Source organism: Macaca fascicularis, chromosome 12 (genome assembly GCF_037993035.2).
Source record: "Macaca fascicularis isolate 582-1 chromosome 12, T2T-MFA8v1.1".
Taxonomy (NCBI): Eukaryota; Metazoa; Chordata; class Mammalia; order Primates; family Cercopithecidae; genus Macaca; species Macaca fascicularis.
The window spans coordinates 136950051-136964431 of record NC_088386.1 but is presented as its reverse complement, the minus strand read 5'-3'; the positions used below and the strand labels follow the sequence as shown (position 1 = coordinate 136964431).

General features: G+C 50.3%; 1 protein-coding gene across 19 annotated transcripts in view; it reads right to left on the bottom strand.

The window, feature by feature from the left end:
- The window catches only part of SNED1 (sushi, nidogen and EGF like domains 1), a 92131-nt gene that overhangs the window by 53674 nt on the left and 24076 nt on the right, over nucleotides 1–14381 (bottom strand). For all 19 annotated transcript variants that reach the window (XR_012421676.1, XR_012421674.1, XR_010580191.2 and 16 more), the window contains exons 2-6: nucleotides 6582–6869; nucleotides 3494–3634; nucleotides 2639–2801; nucleotides 727–852; nucleotides 333–446 (exon numbers count right to left, since the gene is read on the bottom strand). Coding sequence is in view for 4 of the 19 variants with exons in the window: in XM_005574857.4 (XP_005574914.3) it covers nucleotides 333–446; nucleotides 727–852; nucleotides 2639–2801; nucleotides 3494–3634; nucleotides 6582–6869 (832 nt within the window). In the remaining 15 variants the exon portion in view is untranslated. The remainder of the gene's footprint in view (nucleotides 1–332; nucleotides 447–726; nucleotides 853–2638; nucleotides 2802–3493; nucleotides 3635–6581; nucleotides 6870–14381) is intronic.

The window sequence follows — 14381 nt, the reverse complement described above, 5'->3', positions numbered from 1 at the left end:
GATGGGCTCTCATCCAGGCCCTGGTGCCTGTCTGGCCCTGACCTTGGCCTGGTTTGGGACCTGGGCACTGGCCTGTTCTGAGGCCTCATCCCTGGTCCAAATGCCATGGCCTAGGAAGCCTGTGTGACTGGTCATGGCTCCTGCCCCCCACCCAGATATGGGCCCTTCCCTGGGCATCCGGGCTCCTCCACTCCCCAAGGGTGGCCTCTCTGGGCTGTCCGCCTTGCAGCACGCGCAGCTGCCGGACCTTCCTAGACCTCAGCCTTGTCTAGCTGTGTCTTCTGCTATCCTGCACCCAGCAGGGCCACAGGGCCCACGTGGGTTCCTCTTACCTGTCTCACAGGTGGGTCCCCCAAAGCCGGCCGGGCACTGGCAGCGGAAGCTGTTGATGCCATGAGTGCAGGTCCCGCCGTTCTGACAGGGCTGGGAGGCACATTCGTTCACGTCTGAAACATGGGCAGGCTGAGGCCTCAGCGGCAGGAACCCGGTTGAGGAGTTTCCTCCAAGGCCTCGGGTTGGGCCGGGGACGGAGGAGCAAGCCCGAGATTGGCTCAGAGAGGGCAGCAGCTGCACCCGCCTGTGGTGCTCATCCCAGGGGACCATGGCGTTTGCTCCCCAGCGGTCCCCTAAGCAAGTCACCCACACCCTGGGGACAGAGACCCCTGGGCGCTCAGGGCCGCTGGCGGAGCCTACAGCGTTCCTCCTGAGCCCAGCACAGCCACTCACCCAGGTGGCACCTCCGCCCCGTGAAGCCCGAGAGGCAGGAGCAGGTGTAGGAGGGGTTGCCCGTGACACAGTCGTCGATGCACTTGCCACCGTTGAGGCAGGGGCGCAGGGTCAGGCACACGGAGGCTGCAGACACACGGAGGGGCTGGAGCCTCAGCCGCCGCTTCCGACTCTGCAGGAGAGCCGCTCCCATCCGCGTCTCCCTTCCCTCCCCTGACCCAGAAGGTTGGCCTCTGGGTGTCCGGGTGACCGCAGCAAAGCAGCCAGGTTTCAGGTTTCACTTTAGGTCGGAGCAGGGGAGCAGGGGCAGTGCTAGTGCTGTCGGCGTGGCCTCGGGAATGTGGCTTCGTGTGGGGCGGACTCCCTGGAGCGACTCCCACCAGCACCCTCCTGCTCCCTCCGTCCCTCCCAGCGCTCCTGGCGCCCCTCCCGGGTTCCTGGCCTGGAAAACCTGCGGCTGGCGCTCAGCCGTCACGTCGACGTTTCTGGGACAAGGCAGGCCACGCAGGGGGTGCGGCCGGGGGCTGCAGGAGGGCTCTGTCCCGCTCTGGGGCCGGGGGTGGCAGCTCCTGGGCCCCCCGCCCCTTCAGCCCGACTCCCTAAGCTCAGATGCAGGCGGGGCCTGTTCGCGCCCCGGTGTGCGGGTAGCTCGGGCTCCTCGGGTCTCCGCTGCGGCGCCACCTGCAGCCCTCAGATGGCTCTTCCCGCCCGCGCCTGCATCTTTCCTCTTCCCACGATGCGCGCGGTGCTCTCCCCACTGCGTGGCGCGCCTCTACCCCCACCCCCTCCCCGTGACGTGCCTCCAGCCCCCACCCCTGCTAAGCCCCGCCTCCAACGCCGTGGCACACCTGCACCCCCCACCCCGTGGTACACCCCCAACTCCCACACCCTCTACCCCTCACTCCCAACCCTGTGGCGCACCTGCACACCCCACCCCCGCCCCCACACTCTCTACCCCTCACCCCTCACCCCGTGGGGCGCCTGCACCCCGCCTCCGCCCCGACAGTGGTGCGCCCACATCTGCTACCCCCGTCGTGTCCTCTGGGGACTCAGTGTTGTGGAGAAGCAGCCCCTCTCCCCTGTCGGTAGCCTAGATGCTGGTGGCTGGGAGCTGAGTCTGGGGCAGGTTCCAGCGCGAGCCTCACTGTGGCCCAAGGCTTGGCAGGGCTTGTGAGGCGCAGCCCCCTTGGAGCGGATCAGTTGCTTGCCCTGGCCCCATGTGTAAACAGTGATTTCCAAGGCTCCTTGGCTCCTGAGGTCGCAGAGCAGCAGGGCTGGGGCTACCATCCACCGCTCTGCTGCCGCCCTGGCTGTTCCCACAGACCACATGCCCACCCCTGGGAGGGACACCCACCCCGTCCATTTGTGCACTCTGGGCTGGAAGGACCCCTGGAACTCCCCTGTAGATGTGATGCTTGGGTTTGTCAAGCAGACACCAAACCCCACCAAGCAGCAAGCCCGCTGGCAGAAATGAGGACCTGGGCGGTAAGAGGACCTGCCCATGGGTGGCCCTGAGGGTCAGAGACCACATGCTTCTCCTCCCCCAGCCCAGGCAGGAGGCCGGGTGGGAATGAGGGGAGAGTACAGACCTCATGGTCCCAGGGAGAGGCGTCCCTGGGCTCCTCCTCCCCTGAGGACCCACAAGTCTTTACCCCTGAAACCCGCAGTCTCCAGAGAGTTCCCTCCAACCCAGAGCAGTGGGGGGGGGGGGGGGTCTTCTCTAGGGGAAGCTGAGGCTCCAGGACCTGCCAGACCTTCCTTAGTTTCACATGCCTGAGATGGGCTGGGCTGGAGACCCAAGTCCCCCTACTCTCCCGGTCAGCATCCAGCCCCCTTCCTCTCCACCTCTCCTTTGCCATCAATCCCCTTCCTCAGCCCGCTCCCACCCCAAGCTGCTCCTCTGTCCTCTTACTTGTATGGCCGCAGCCCCCCACGCGCACCTGGGCATCATCGATTCTGAACGCCCAGCGCCCGGGCACACCCACGTTGGTGGTGGTCTCCACCTCGGCCATGTCTGCCGTGCGTGAGCCGGGGATACTGAAGTAACGCTGCCCATCGCCCGCATTGAAGCCAGCCTGGGGGTGGGGTGGGGGCAGAGTGAGGGAGGCCAGTTCCCCAGGTCTACAGACGGAGGGGTTTCCCTGCCCCCACCGTGTTCCTGCCAGGGTTGGCAACCTCCCAGCCAAGTCCTGACCTCAGCCAACCGTTCCTGGGAGCCAAGGAGAGGGTTGGCCCTGGCTCCCCAGCCCAGTCCTCCGGCAGCTCACCTCTGGGCTCCTGGGCCTCCTCTGGGGCCAGGGGCAAGTATGACCCCAGAGGAAGCAGGTGGCCCGGAGGTGAGCAGAGGTGCGCACAGCCCCAAGGCACTCGGGCCTGGGGAACACTGACCCTGTGGCCGTTGTTCTGTTTCATTCCCTCCACACCCGGGGTTTCCTGTCAGCTGTGGTCCCTCGGGTCACTGGCTAGGCCAGACTGCAGGGCACAAGGAGCAGAGGACATTTCTGTTGCTGCCACAGCTGTTAAAGGGGACTGCAGGGGCGGGGCGGGCAAGGCAACGGGACAAAGATGCCTTCAGGCCTGAGGATGTTTCTTTGTTTTCCGGCAGTGAGAGGCCTCAGGGATGGTCATGGATGCCTCGCGCTGGCCTCTGCATGGTACGGGGGGGGGTCTGCCTATGGTGGGCCCCTGTCTACCTCATCAGCTCATGACAGTCCTGGCTGTGGGGAGCAGGGGTCCCGAACACAGAGCACCCACTGCACTCGCCTACCTGGGCTGCAATGCCCCCCAGGCCAGTGGCGTTGCCCCCGCTGCTGGCGTGTGTGCCTGTGGTCCATGCGATGGACTCATAGTTGAAGATGGTGAAGGAGAGCTTGCCGTCTGTGATGAGCACAGTCTGGAATGTGTTGACCTGCCGGGGAGAGGGGGCTGAACAGGGCCCTGCACTCCCCTTGGCCCACGGAAGCCCTGCCCTGTCCACCATCCTGGCACACTGTCATTGTCCACTGGGCCTCTGGCTTGCTCAATGTCTGTGTCTTCTAGCTGAACGAGCAGCCAAGGCAGGACCTCGGTGGCCTCATCCTCTGCTGTCTCCCAGAGCCTGCCACTCAGCAGAGGCCGTTCCCAACCCACAGCTGTTGCTGGGGTGAGTGAAGCACCCAGGGCGGGTGTGGGGCCCACAGATGGGAGCAGACCTTGTCCCCTGCCCTTAGCCAGATCTACACAATCTCCTGTGTGAAATGAGCAAAATTATAAAAAGGAAAAGAGGGAAGGTAAAAAGAACCAAGGAAGAGCCATGCTGCAGCGTTTAATAGTCAGGCCTCATGGTTTCCACAGCATTCTGCTGCATGGAAATATCAGCGTACAGATGAGACACGCCAGATGAGAATCGAGCAAAGGATCGGGACTGTTTAAGAAATGATCTTGGGACAAACAGGAAACCCCCTGAAAAAGAATCAGATCAGAGTCCTGTCTTTCACCACACACGAAAAGAAATCCCAAATCCAATAAGGTTTTAAAGTGAAAGAAAAGTCCTACAAGAAAATGCAGGTGAATATGTATAACTCAGGAAAGGGAAAGGACTTTTTAAGTGTGATGTTTGTTCACAGCAAAAACCAAAAGGGAGAATTATGCATTTGACTGCAAAGGGCTTCTGAATATTTAAAAAAATCCATAAGACCAAACTGAATGGCAAACAGTAATGTGAAAAACGTATTTATAATGCATAGGGCAGATAAAACTTTCCAGACCCTTAGTTCAAGAACTACAGATCAATAAGAAAAAGTATCACAGAAAAAATGTCAGAGGGTATGAACAGACACATCACAGTAGAATATAAGTAACCAGTAATATTAGAACACATTCGGCCCACTAGAAATTAAAGATGTGTAAGTTAAAAAGTAGCACTCATTGTTTTGTCTATAGAGCTGACAAAGCTGGAAAATGACAGCTGGGGTGCAAGGAAACCGGCACTTCTAAATGTGGGTCCTCAGAGTATTGAATGTGTAGATTCTTTTTTTTTTTTCTTTGAAATGGAATCTCCCTCTGTCACCCAGGCTGGAGTGCAGTGGTGTGATCTCAGCTCACTGCAACCTCTGCCTCCCAGGTTCAAGCAATTCTCCTGCCTCAGCCTCCCCAGTAGCTGGGATTACAGGCACCTGCCATCATGCCCGGCTGATTTTGGTATTTTTAGTAGACAGGGGAGTTCGCCATGTTGGCCAGGCTGGTCTCAAACTCCCGACCTCAGGTGATCCGTCTGACTTGGCCTTCCAAAGTGCTGGGATTACAGGCGTGAGCTACCACACCCGGCCTGAATGTGTACAGTTTTGAGAGGAAAATTGGAATTCTGCAGGTGACAATTGCCCTTCTAAACACGTGTACCAGGACAGGATCATGAATAAGCCGACCTGAGCTATGCCGTGCCCACCTCAGGCCCCTGGGATTGCAGCTGTCCAGCCATGGGGTGCAGGTGAAACAAATTTGCATGCCGCCTGGTGCTGGGCTAGTTTGTAGTCACTGAGAAAGATGGGTGATTATACAGTGTACATGCCACTTATGTAAAAGTCAACATTAGAGAAACTATGTGCTCTGCTTTAGGAAAGCGAATGTAAGTGCTATCACTCGGAAAACAAACGAAGACGTGAGGGCTGCAGAATTGGGGTGGTGGCACCATCTAGGGGACAGGGCGGACTAGAGCCAGTAAGGGCCCATGGTGGGGCTCTGGGAGCCGGAGAGGCGCAATGAGGAGGTGCATGAAGCTCAACTGTCCATTTTCTGCCAATGAACCTGCTCCTGGAAGTGCTGCTGGCTGGGTTATGCTTCTGAGCACTTCCTGATGCCTGGCTGGAGTGACCCCATGGGGCAGATGCATCCTGTCTGCTTCATCCAGGGCTGTCTGCCCAGTGCCTAGAACACTTGCCTGTCATTTGGAAGGTGCCCTTAAAAAGTGTTTATTAGGAGGCCGAGGTGGGCGGATCACCTGAGGTCAGGAATTCGAGACCAGCCTGGCCAATATGGGGAAACCCCCTCTCTACTAAAAATAGAAAAGCATGCCTGTAATCCCAGCTGCTCGGGAGGCTGAGGCAGGAGAATCGCTTGAACCTGGGAGGTGGAGGTTGCAGTAAGCTGAGATCGTGCTATTGCACTCCAGCCTGGGCAACAGAGCAAGACTGTGTCAAAAAAAAAAAAAAAGTGTTTATTAAATGCATGAACAAACAGCTCTGAAAATGGCAGCTCTGCACCCAGTGCCTCTTTTCTAGGGAGTCACTGTCTGTCTTGCACAGCCATGATCCAGTGCCCAGTGCAGGCCTGGCCACAGTAGGTGCTGAGTAAATACATCTGCCCCGGAGTGGGCAGCTGTCCTTGTTAGGGAGTGTCAGCCCACCAGAACTCATCAGGCCTGCAAAGCGGCTGATTATTCTTGAGTCAACGTTTCTGTCATATTTGGCATTATCAAGGAAGAGTATAAAACAGAATAACCTTAAAGTATAATAATAATAAAACAAAACAAAACAAAACCAGAATAACCTTCCAGTTTAACCTTTTGAGTACTGGGCCATTCCAAATGGAAATCCTCCTAACACCTATCAATCCACATGCCTCTCTCTGATACGTGAGCTGCTGCTTTGGGGAATTTGGTGTTTCCTGGAGGCAAGTGGCTTTCAGGAGCACTGGAGAAGGTGGGGGCCGTGTCCTCTTCTTACCTGTCTCTGTGGTTTTGACCACATGTTCCCCTCTTAGATATGGACCAGTGACTGTACCACACCCACATTAGCAAGTGGGGGCCCTGGTGTGGGGAGACCCTGGGCCCTAGCCACACACACCACCCCTTCCCCCCCAGGACAAGTGCCTGGACTCACAGGGGATGAGGAACTGCCTCCAAAGAAAGTCACTCGGTACCAGGTGGCAACAAAAACCCAGGTGGCATTGAAGTCCAGGAGCTCGGGGAAGTAGTGTCTGACATCCTCCGTGGCTCGGCGCAGCGTGGCTGGGTCGGTGGCCTCCCGGTAGTACACATCGCCTGCACGCCGGTTGTCCACATCTGCCCAGAAGGCTGCCACCACGCAGCGGTCCTTGGCAATGGGGAAGGCCACTGGGGTGAACTGAGAAACCTCCTTCAAGAAGGAGATGATTCCGTTGTTGTTCACCTGGGAGGCAGAAAGCCAGAGCGGGGATTGACTGGGGGCTGTGGGCAAGCGGGTGGGTCCAGCAGCCTCCCTAGCCCCTGCTACCAGGCATCCTCTGAGGGGAAGCCAGTCTTGGGCAGGGCATCCCCAGGGTGGCCTGACAGTCCCCTGTCCCTGAGATGGGTCCAGCATGACCTGTTCCACCCCCTCCTGTCATACTGTGTGCTCAGGGCACAGGCTCTGACCTGCATGCAGTACCTGATGCCCTGCGGAGTGCCCAGCCCTGGTTGGCTGCTGTGGGGGTAGGAAAGCCCCGCTTTGGGTCCTGGCCTCAGTCAGTGGGGCACTCGGGCCTGCCCAGCAGCTACTGCTCCTCAGCTCTGCTCCAGCTGGGGCCTCAGGAGGCCAGGCGGAGCCCCAGTATCTGAGCTAAGCATGAAAGGGTGAGCAGGGGTCACACAAAGTGAGCTTAGGGGAGGGGTGCCCCCACTACAGAGGAGGTGGGATGGCCAGGGGCCAGCATGGCTGGGGAGGCTAGAAGGGCTGCAGTGGCCAAGTGGGGGAGCCTGTGCTTGGCCTCCAGGCAGTGGGGAGCCCCAAAAGGTTTCTGAGCAGCACCTCTGCAGTGAGATGCACATGCTTCAATCCTGGCCCCACACTCATGCCACTGGCTCTGCATCCATCCACAACGCAGCTCAGCTGCCGACCTCCCTGTGCTCTGGTTTTCTTACTTACCAGAAGGGGCTATGGCTGGAATGTTTGTGTCCCCCCAAATTCCTATGTTGAGATCCTAACTCCCAAAGAGATGGTGTTAGCAGGTGGGGACTCTGGGAGGTGATTAGGCAATAAAGGTAGAGCCCTGGTGAATGGAATGAGTGCCCTAGTAAAAGAAGCCCCAGAGAGCTGCCTTCTGCCATGGGAGGATACATAAGAAGACGCCATCTATGGCACAGGAAGTGGGCCCTCACCAGTCACTGAGGCTGATGACAGTGCCTTGATCTTGGACTTCCCAGCCTCGAGAGCTGTGAAAACTACATTTCTGTTGCTTGCAAACCACTCAGTCTAAGGCATTTTACCACAGCAGCTGGAGCTGACGAGGGCACTGGCTCTGACCTCACAAGGTGCTGGGCCCAGGTGACTGCACTGCTGGTCACAGTGGTCAGCTCTACACTGTCATTATTTGCTACTGGCAAGAATGTGACCAGAACCATGCTTTTAGAAAAGACCCTCTGGACTTCCCCTTTGGGTGAAGCCTGGAACAGGCAATAAGGGGGTTCCAGAGTGGCAGCACCTCTGCCTTCTACCCCGAGGCAAAGGAAAACCCTCTCTGGAGGAAGATGGCATCATCTTAGGCCTCAAGTTATTCCTGCAAATAATTTTTCAAATACACAATCCAGGACACAGTCAAAGATAATCAGCTACCCAAGGAAGCATGATACCACCAAGAGAAATAGACAGAAACAAGAGAAACAGCAGATACTGGAATTAAAATAACTAGGTTCAAAGAGATCAATGCAAACTTTAGAATTTTATCAGGAGGATAGTCAAAACAATCTTGGAAAGGAAGTACGATATTGGAGGACTTACACGTACAGATTTCAAAACTTACTACAAATCTCCAGTAATCAGTGTGGTACTGGCATAAAGACAGATGTACAGACTGATGGAATAAAACAGAACCCAGAAATAAGCCTTTGATATATAATCAAATGATTTTCACGAGGGTGCCAAGACCATTCCAGTGAGGAAAGGACAGTCTTTTTAACAAATGGTGCTGGGAAAACTGGACATCCACATACAAAAGGATGAAGCTGGACCCTTACCTCACACTGTATACAAAAATTAACTCAATATAGAGCCAAAACCTAAACATAAGAGCTAAGACTGTAAAACTCTTAGAAGAAACAATAGGGCAAAAGCTTCATGACGTTGGATTTGGAAATGATTTCTTGGATATTACACCAAAGGCACAGGCAACAAAAGAAAAGACAAATTGGACTTCATGAAAATTAAAAAGTTTTGTGCATCAAAATATACTATTAACAGAGTAAAAAGGCAATCTGAAAACAGAATAACAGAAAATATTTGCAAATCATATATCTGATAAAGGATTAATATCCTTAGAGAGAACTCCTAAAACTCAACAAAAAAATCTCATTCAGAAATGAGAAAGGACTTAAACAGACATTTCTCCAAAGAAGATACACAAATGACCAACAAGCACATGGAAAGATGTTCAACATCACTGCTATTAAAAAAACAAACCCAGGAAAGTAACAAGTGTTGGTGAAGATGTGGAGAAATTGGAACCCCTGTGCACTGTTGGTGAGAATGGAAAATGGTACAACTGCTGTGAAAAACAATGTGGTGGTTCCTCAAAGTTAAAAACAGAATTACCATATGACCCAGCAATTCCACTTCTGGGTCTATAACCAAAAGAATCAAAAGCAGGGTCTTGAAGAGATTTGTATTTGTACACACATGTTCATAGCATTATTATTCACAATAGCTAACAGCTGGCAGGAACCTGAGTGTCCACTGAGGATGAATGGCTAAATAAAATGTAGCACATCCATATAATGGAATATTACTTAGCCTTAAAAAGTAAGGAAATCCTGGCCAGGCACAATGGCTCATGCCTGTAATCCCAACACTTTTGGAGGCTGAGGCAGGTGGATCACCTGAGGTCAGGTGTTCAAGACCAGCCTAGCCAACTTGGCAAAACTCTGTTTCTACTAAAAATACAAAAATTAGCTGGGCATGGTGGCACATACCTGTAATCCCAGCTACTCAGGAGGCTGAAGCACAAGAATCACTTGAACCTGGGAGATGGAGGTTGCAGTAAGCCGAGATCATGCCACTGCACTCCACACTCCAGCCTGGGTGACAGAGTGAGACTCTGTCTTTAAAAAAAAAAAAAAAAAAGGTAAGGAAATCTGTCATAGGCTACAACATGGTTGAAACTTAAAGACATTATGCTAAGTAAAATAAGCCAGTCAGAAAGACAAATACCATATGATTCCACCTATATGAGGTACCTAGAGGAGTCAAATTCATAGAGACAGAAAGTAGAAAGATGGTTTCCAGGTGTTGAAGGAAGAGGGGAATGGGGACTTACTATTTAATGAGATTAGAGCTTCAATTTCAAAAGATGAAAACAATTCTGTGGGTGGATGGCGGTAATGATTACACAATAATGTGAATGTGGCCGGGCGCGGTGGCTCAAGCCTGTAATCCCAGCACTTTGGGAGGCCGAGATGGGCGGATCACGAGGTCAGGAGATCGAGACCATCCTGGCTAACACAATGAAACCCCGTCTCCACTAAAAATACAAAAAAATTAGCCGGGCGTGGTGGCGGCACCTGTAGTCCCAGCTACTCGGGAGGCTGAGGCAGGAGAATGGCGGGAACCCGGGAGGCAGAGCTTGCAGTGAGCCGAGATTGCGCCACTGCACTCCAGCCTGGGCGACAGAGCGAGACTCCGCCTCAAAAAAAAAAAATAATAATAATAATAATGTGAATGTACTTTAATCACTGAACCATACATTTAAAAATGGCTATGATACTAAATTTTATGTGTTTTCCCACAATGAAAAAATTGAGATAAAAAGACTAGGATAAAAAAATTAATCAGGAATGTAAATTATTTAATCAAAAGACATTTTAAAGAACCAAATGAATAGGATATAAGTAACTAAATAACAGAAATTAAGAACTGGATAGATTAAAGAGTGGATTTGTTGCATTAAGAAAGAATTATGGGGCCGGGCGCGGTGGCTCAAGCCTGTAATCCCAGCACTTTGGGAGGCCGAGACGGGTGGATCACGAGGTCAGGAGATCGAGACCATCCTGGCTAACATGGTGAAACCCCGTCTCTACTAAAAAATACAAAAAAAAAAAACTAGCCAGGCGCGGTGGTGGGCGCCTGTAGTCCCAGCTACTCGGGAGGCTGAGGCCGGAGAATGGCGTGAACCCGGGAGGCGGAGCTTGCAGTGAGCTGAGATCCAGCCACTGCACTCCAGCCTGGGCGACAGAGCCAGACTCCGTCTCAAAAAAAAAAAAAAAAAAAAAAAAAAGAAAGAATTATGAACTGAAACTAAAAGGTCAGAAGAAACTATCCAGAATTTTAAAAGACACAAAAAGATGGAGAATACAGAAGAAAGGATGAGACATAATGGAGAACAGTAAGATGACCAAACAAATGCACAACTTGGAGCACCAGAAGGAAAGGAGACACAAAGGCAATGGTGAGTCCAGAACTGATGAAAGACATCAAGCCATATGCAGAACACAGAGTGAATCACAGTGATTCACTAGCTAGAAAAATAAAAACAAAGCCACATCAGACAAATGTTGGAAACGCACAAGGTCAATGACAAGGAGACAGTCTTAATTTTTTTTCTTTTTCTATTGCTGCTGCACAAATTATTCACAAGGAGACAATCTTAAAAAGAAAAAAACAGATTACCATTAGGGGCATTGCAAGTAGACTGACAGCTGACTTCTCGTATACAACAATGAAAGCTAGAAAACAGTGGAATCATATTTTCAACGTGCTAAAAGAAAACAACTGCCAACATAAAGTCTTATATCCAGATAAAATACCCTTTACTATGGAAGGCAAAATAAAGACAATTCAGGTAAATACATAATAAATAGCAGACCCACACTAAAAGAGATGCTAACAGATCAACTTCAAGTCAGAGGGAAACATAAGATCAGAGCTGCAAGAAGGAAAGAAGGGCAAATGAAATATAAAGAAATAATATATACTGCCTTATGAAATGGTGTAAAAAGTCTATAGAATTAAAACTCACAACAATAATATACATTGAGAGAGGATAAATCATGTCGAAGTGTTCCAAGGTCATTACATTTCCCAGGAGGAGGGTAAAGGTATAAATGAACTTGCTAGTGAATATTAATAAGTTAAAAGTATATATTGTATTGTCTAGGGCAGTGGTCCCCAACCTTTTTGGTAGCAGGGACCAGTTTCATAGAAGACAATTTTTCCATGGACTGAGGTGGGGGTGTGGGAATGGTTTGCGGATGAAACTGTTCCACCTTACCTCATCAGGTATTAGTTAGTTTCATAAGGAGTGTACAGCCTAGATCCCTCACATGCGCAGTTCACAGTAGGGTTTGTGCTCCTATTAGAATCAAATACCACCACTGATCTGACAGGAGGCAGACTCAGGCGGTAATGCTCACTCTCCTGCTGCTTGCTGCCTGCTGTGAGGCCACAGACCAGTACTGGTCTGCAGCCCCAGGGGTTGGGGACCCAAGGTCTAGGGTCATCACCAAAAGAACAGAAACTGTGTCCATATTCTATACTGATAGAAGGGATAATACGGCATGATTGGCCGGGCACAGTGGCTCATGCCTGCAATTCCAACACTTCGGAGGCTGAGGCAGGTGGATCACCTGAGGTCAGGAGTTTGAGACCAGCCTGGCCAACAGGGTGAAACCCCATCTCTACTAAAAATAAAAAAATAAAAAAAAATTAGCTAGGCGTGGTGGCGGGTGCCAATAATCCCAGCTACTTGGGAGGCTGAGGCAGGAGAACTGCTTGAACCTGGGAGGCAGAGTTTGCAGTAAGCCAAGATCACACCATTGCACTCCAGCCTGAGCAACAGAGTGAGACTCTGTCTCAAAAATAAATAAAATAAAATAAAATATGGCATGATTAAAATACTCAACATAAAACATGGCAAGAAAGGAGAGAAAAAAATATAAAACAGGTGGGAAATTTTGCACAAAAAAGATAGTAGAGTGGCTGGGTGTGGTGGCTTACACCTGTAATCCCAGCACTTTGGGAGGCTGAGGTGGGTGGATCACAAGGTCAGGAGTTCAAGACCAGCCTGGCCAACATACTGAAACCCCGTCTCTACTAAAAATACAAAAAAAAAAAAAAAAAAAATTAGCTGGGTGTGGTGGCAGGCACCTGTAGTCCCAGCTACTTGGGAGGCTGAGGCAGAAGAATGGCTTGCACCTGGGAGGTAGAGGTTGCAGTGAGCCAAGATAGCGCCACTGCACTCTAGCCTGGGTGACACAGTGAGACTCTGTCAAAAAAAAAAAAAAAAAAAAAAAGTAGTAGAGTGAAATACAACTACACCAGACATGCACTGAATGAAAATGAATAAGTTTGGGCGTGGTGGCTCACGCCTGTAATCCCAGGACTTTGGGAGGCCCAGGCAGGCACTTGAGGTCAGGCGTTTGAGACCAGCCATGGCTAACATGGTGAAACCCCATTTCTACTAAAAATACAAAAATTAGCTGGGTGTGGTGGCACATGCCTATAGTCTCAACTACTTAGGAGGCTGAGGTAGGAGAACTGCTTGAACCTGGGGGGTGGAGGCTGCAGCAGAGATCGTACCACTGCACTCCAGCCTGGGCCACAGAGCAAGTCTGTCAAAAAAAAAAAAAAAAAAAAAAAAAGAAAATGAATTAAATGTTCCAGTTTAAAGATATACTATCCAAATGCTAATCAAAAGCAAGAGCTGGTATAATCATATTATTATCAGATTAAAAAGGCCATAAGGCAAAAAGCACTGCTGGAAGTAAAGAGGATCTACTTCATCATGATAAAGATATAAGAGCTCTGCATTTGTGTATACCCAATAGCAAGGCCTCAGCACATATAACTGAAAATTTGACAAAAGGAAATAGTTCAACTCACAATCATGGTGGGATATTCAATGTATCTTCTCTAGTAAAAGACCAGACCAGGCATGGACAAAGATAATATGTCAGAATAAAGAAAATCTGAACAAGGCAAATAATAAATGACTTAATAGATATCACAAATGGAACCTTTTTTTTTTTTTTTTAACCACATATTGGGCCATAAAGCAATTGCCAACAAATTTCAAATGACTGCAAAACTTACAGAGCTTGTTCTTTATCCATAGTGTAATTATACTAGAAATAATAACTTAAAAAGTAGAGGTTAAAAAATAAAAATTCTCATCACCAGGAAATGGAGGCAAAAAGAAAACAGAAATATAAATAACTGTATAAAGAAATATAACAAAAATGCTATTTAGCAAAAACTTGTGAGGATGTGGAGAAAGCAGAACTTCAATGGAAATTTGTAGCATTGCATGTATATTTTAGTATCTATATATAGTAAATAAACACAATATTTAGCAAACAAACTCATATATAGTAAGTAAATATACTAAACAAAGTTTAGTAAATAATATATATTAAACTCCTATGTAAGAGAATAAAAAAATAAAAATTAAGGGCAGAAGTTAATAAAATAGAAAGCAAATACTGAATAAAGAGAATCACCAACAAAGCCCAAACTTGTTTAAACTAATAAAATAGACCAGGTGCAGTGGCTCACGCCTTTAATTCCAGCACTTTGAGAGGCCGAGGCAGGTGGATCACAAGGTCAGGAGATCAAGACCATCCTGGCTAACGTGGTGAAATCCTGTCTCTACTAAAAATATACAAAAAATTAGCCAGGTGTGGTGGCAGGTGCCTGTAGTCCCAGCTACGTGGGAGGCTGAGGCTGGAGAATGGCGTG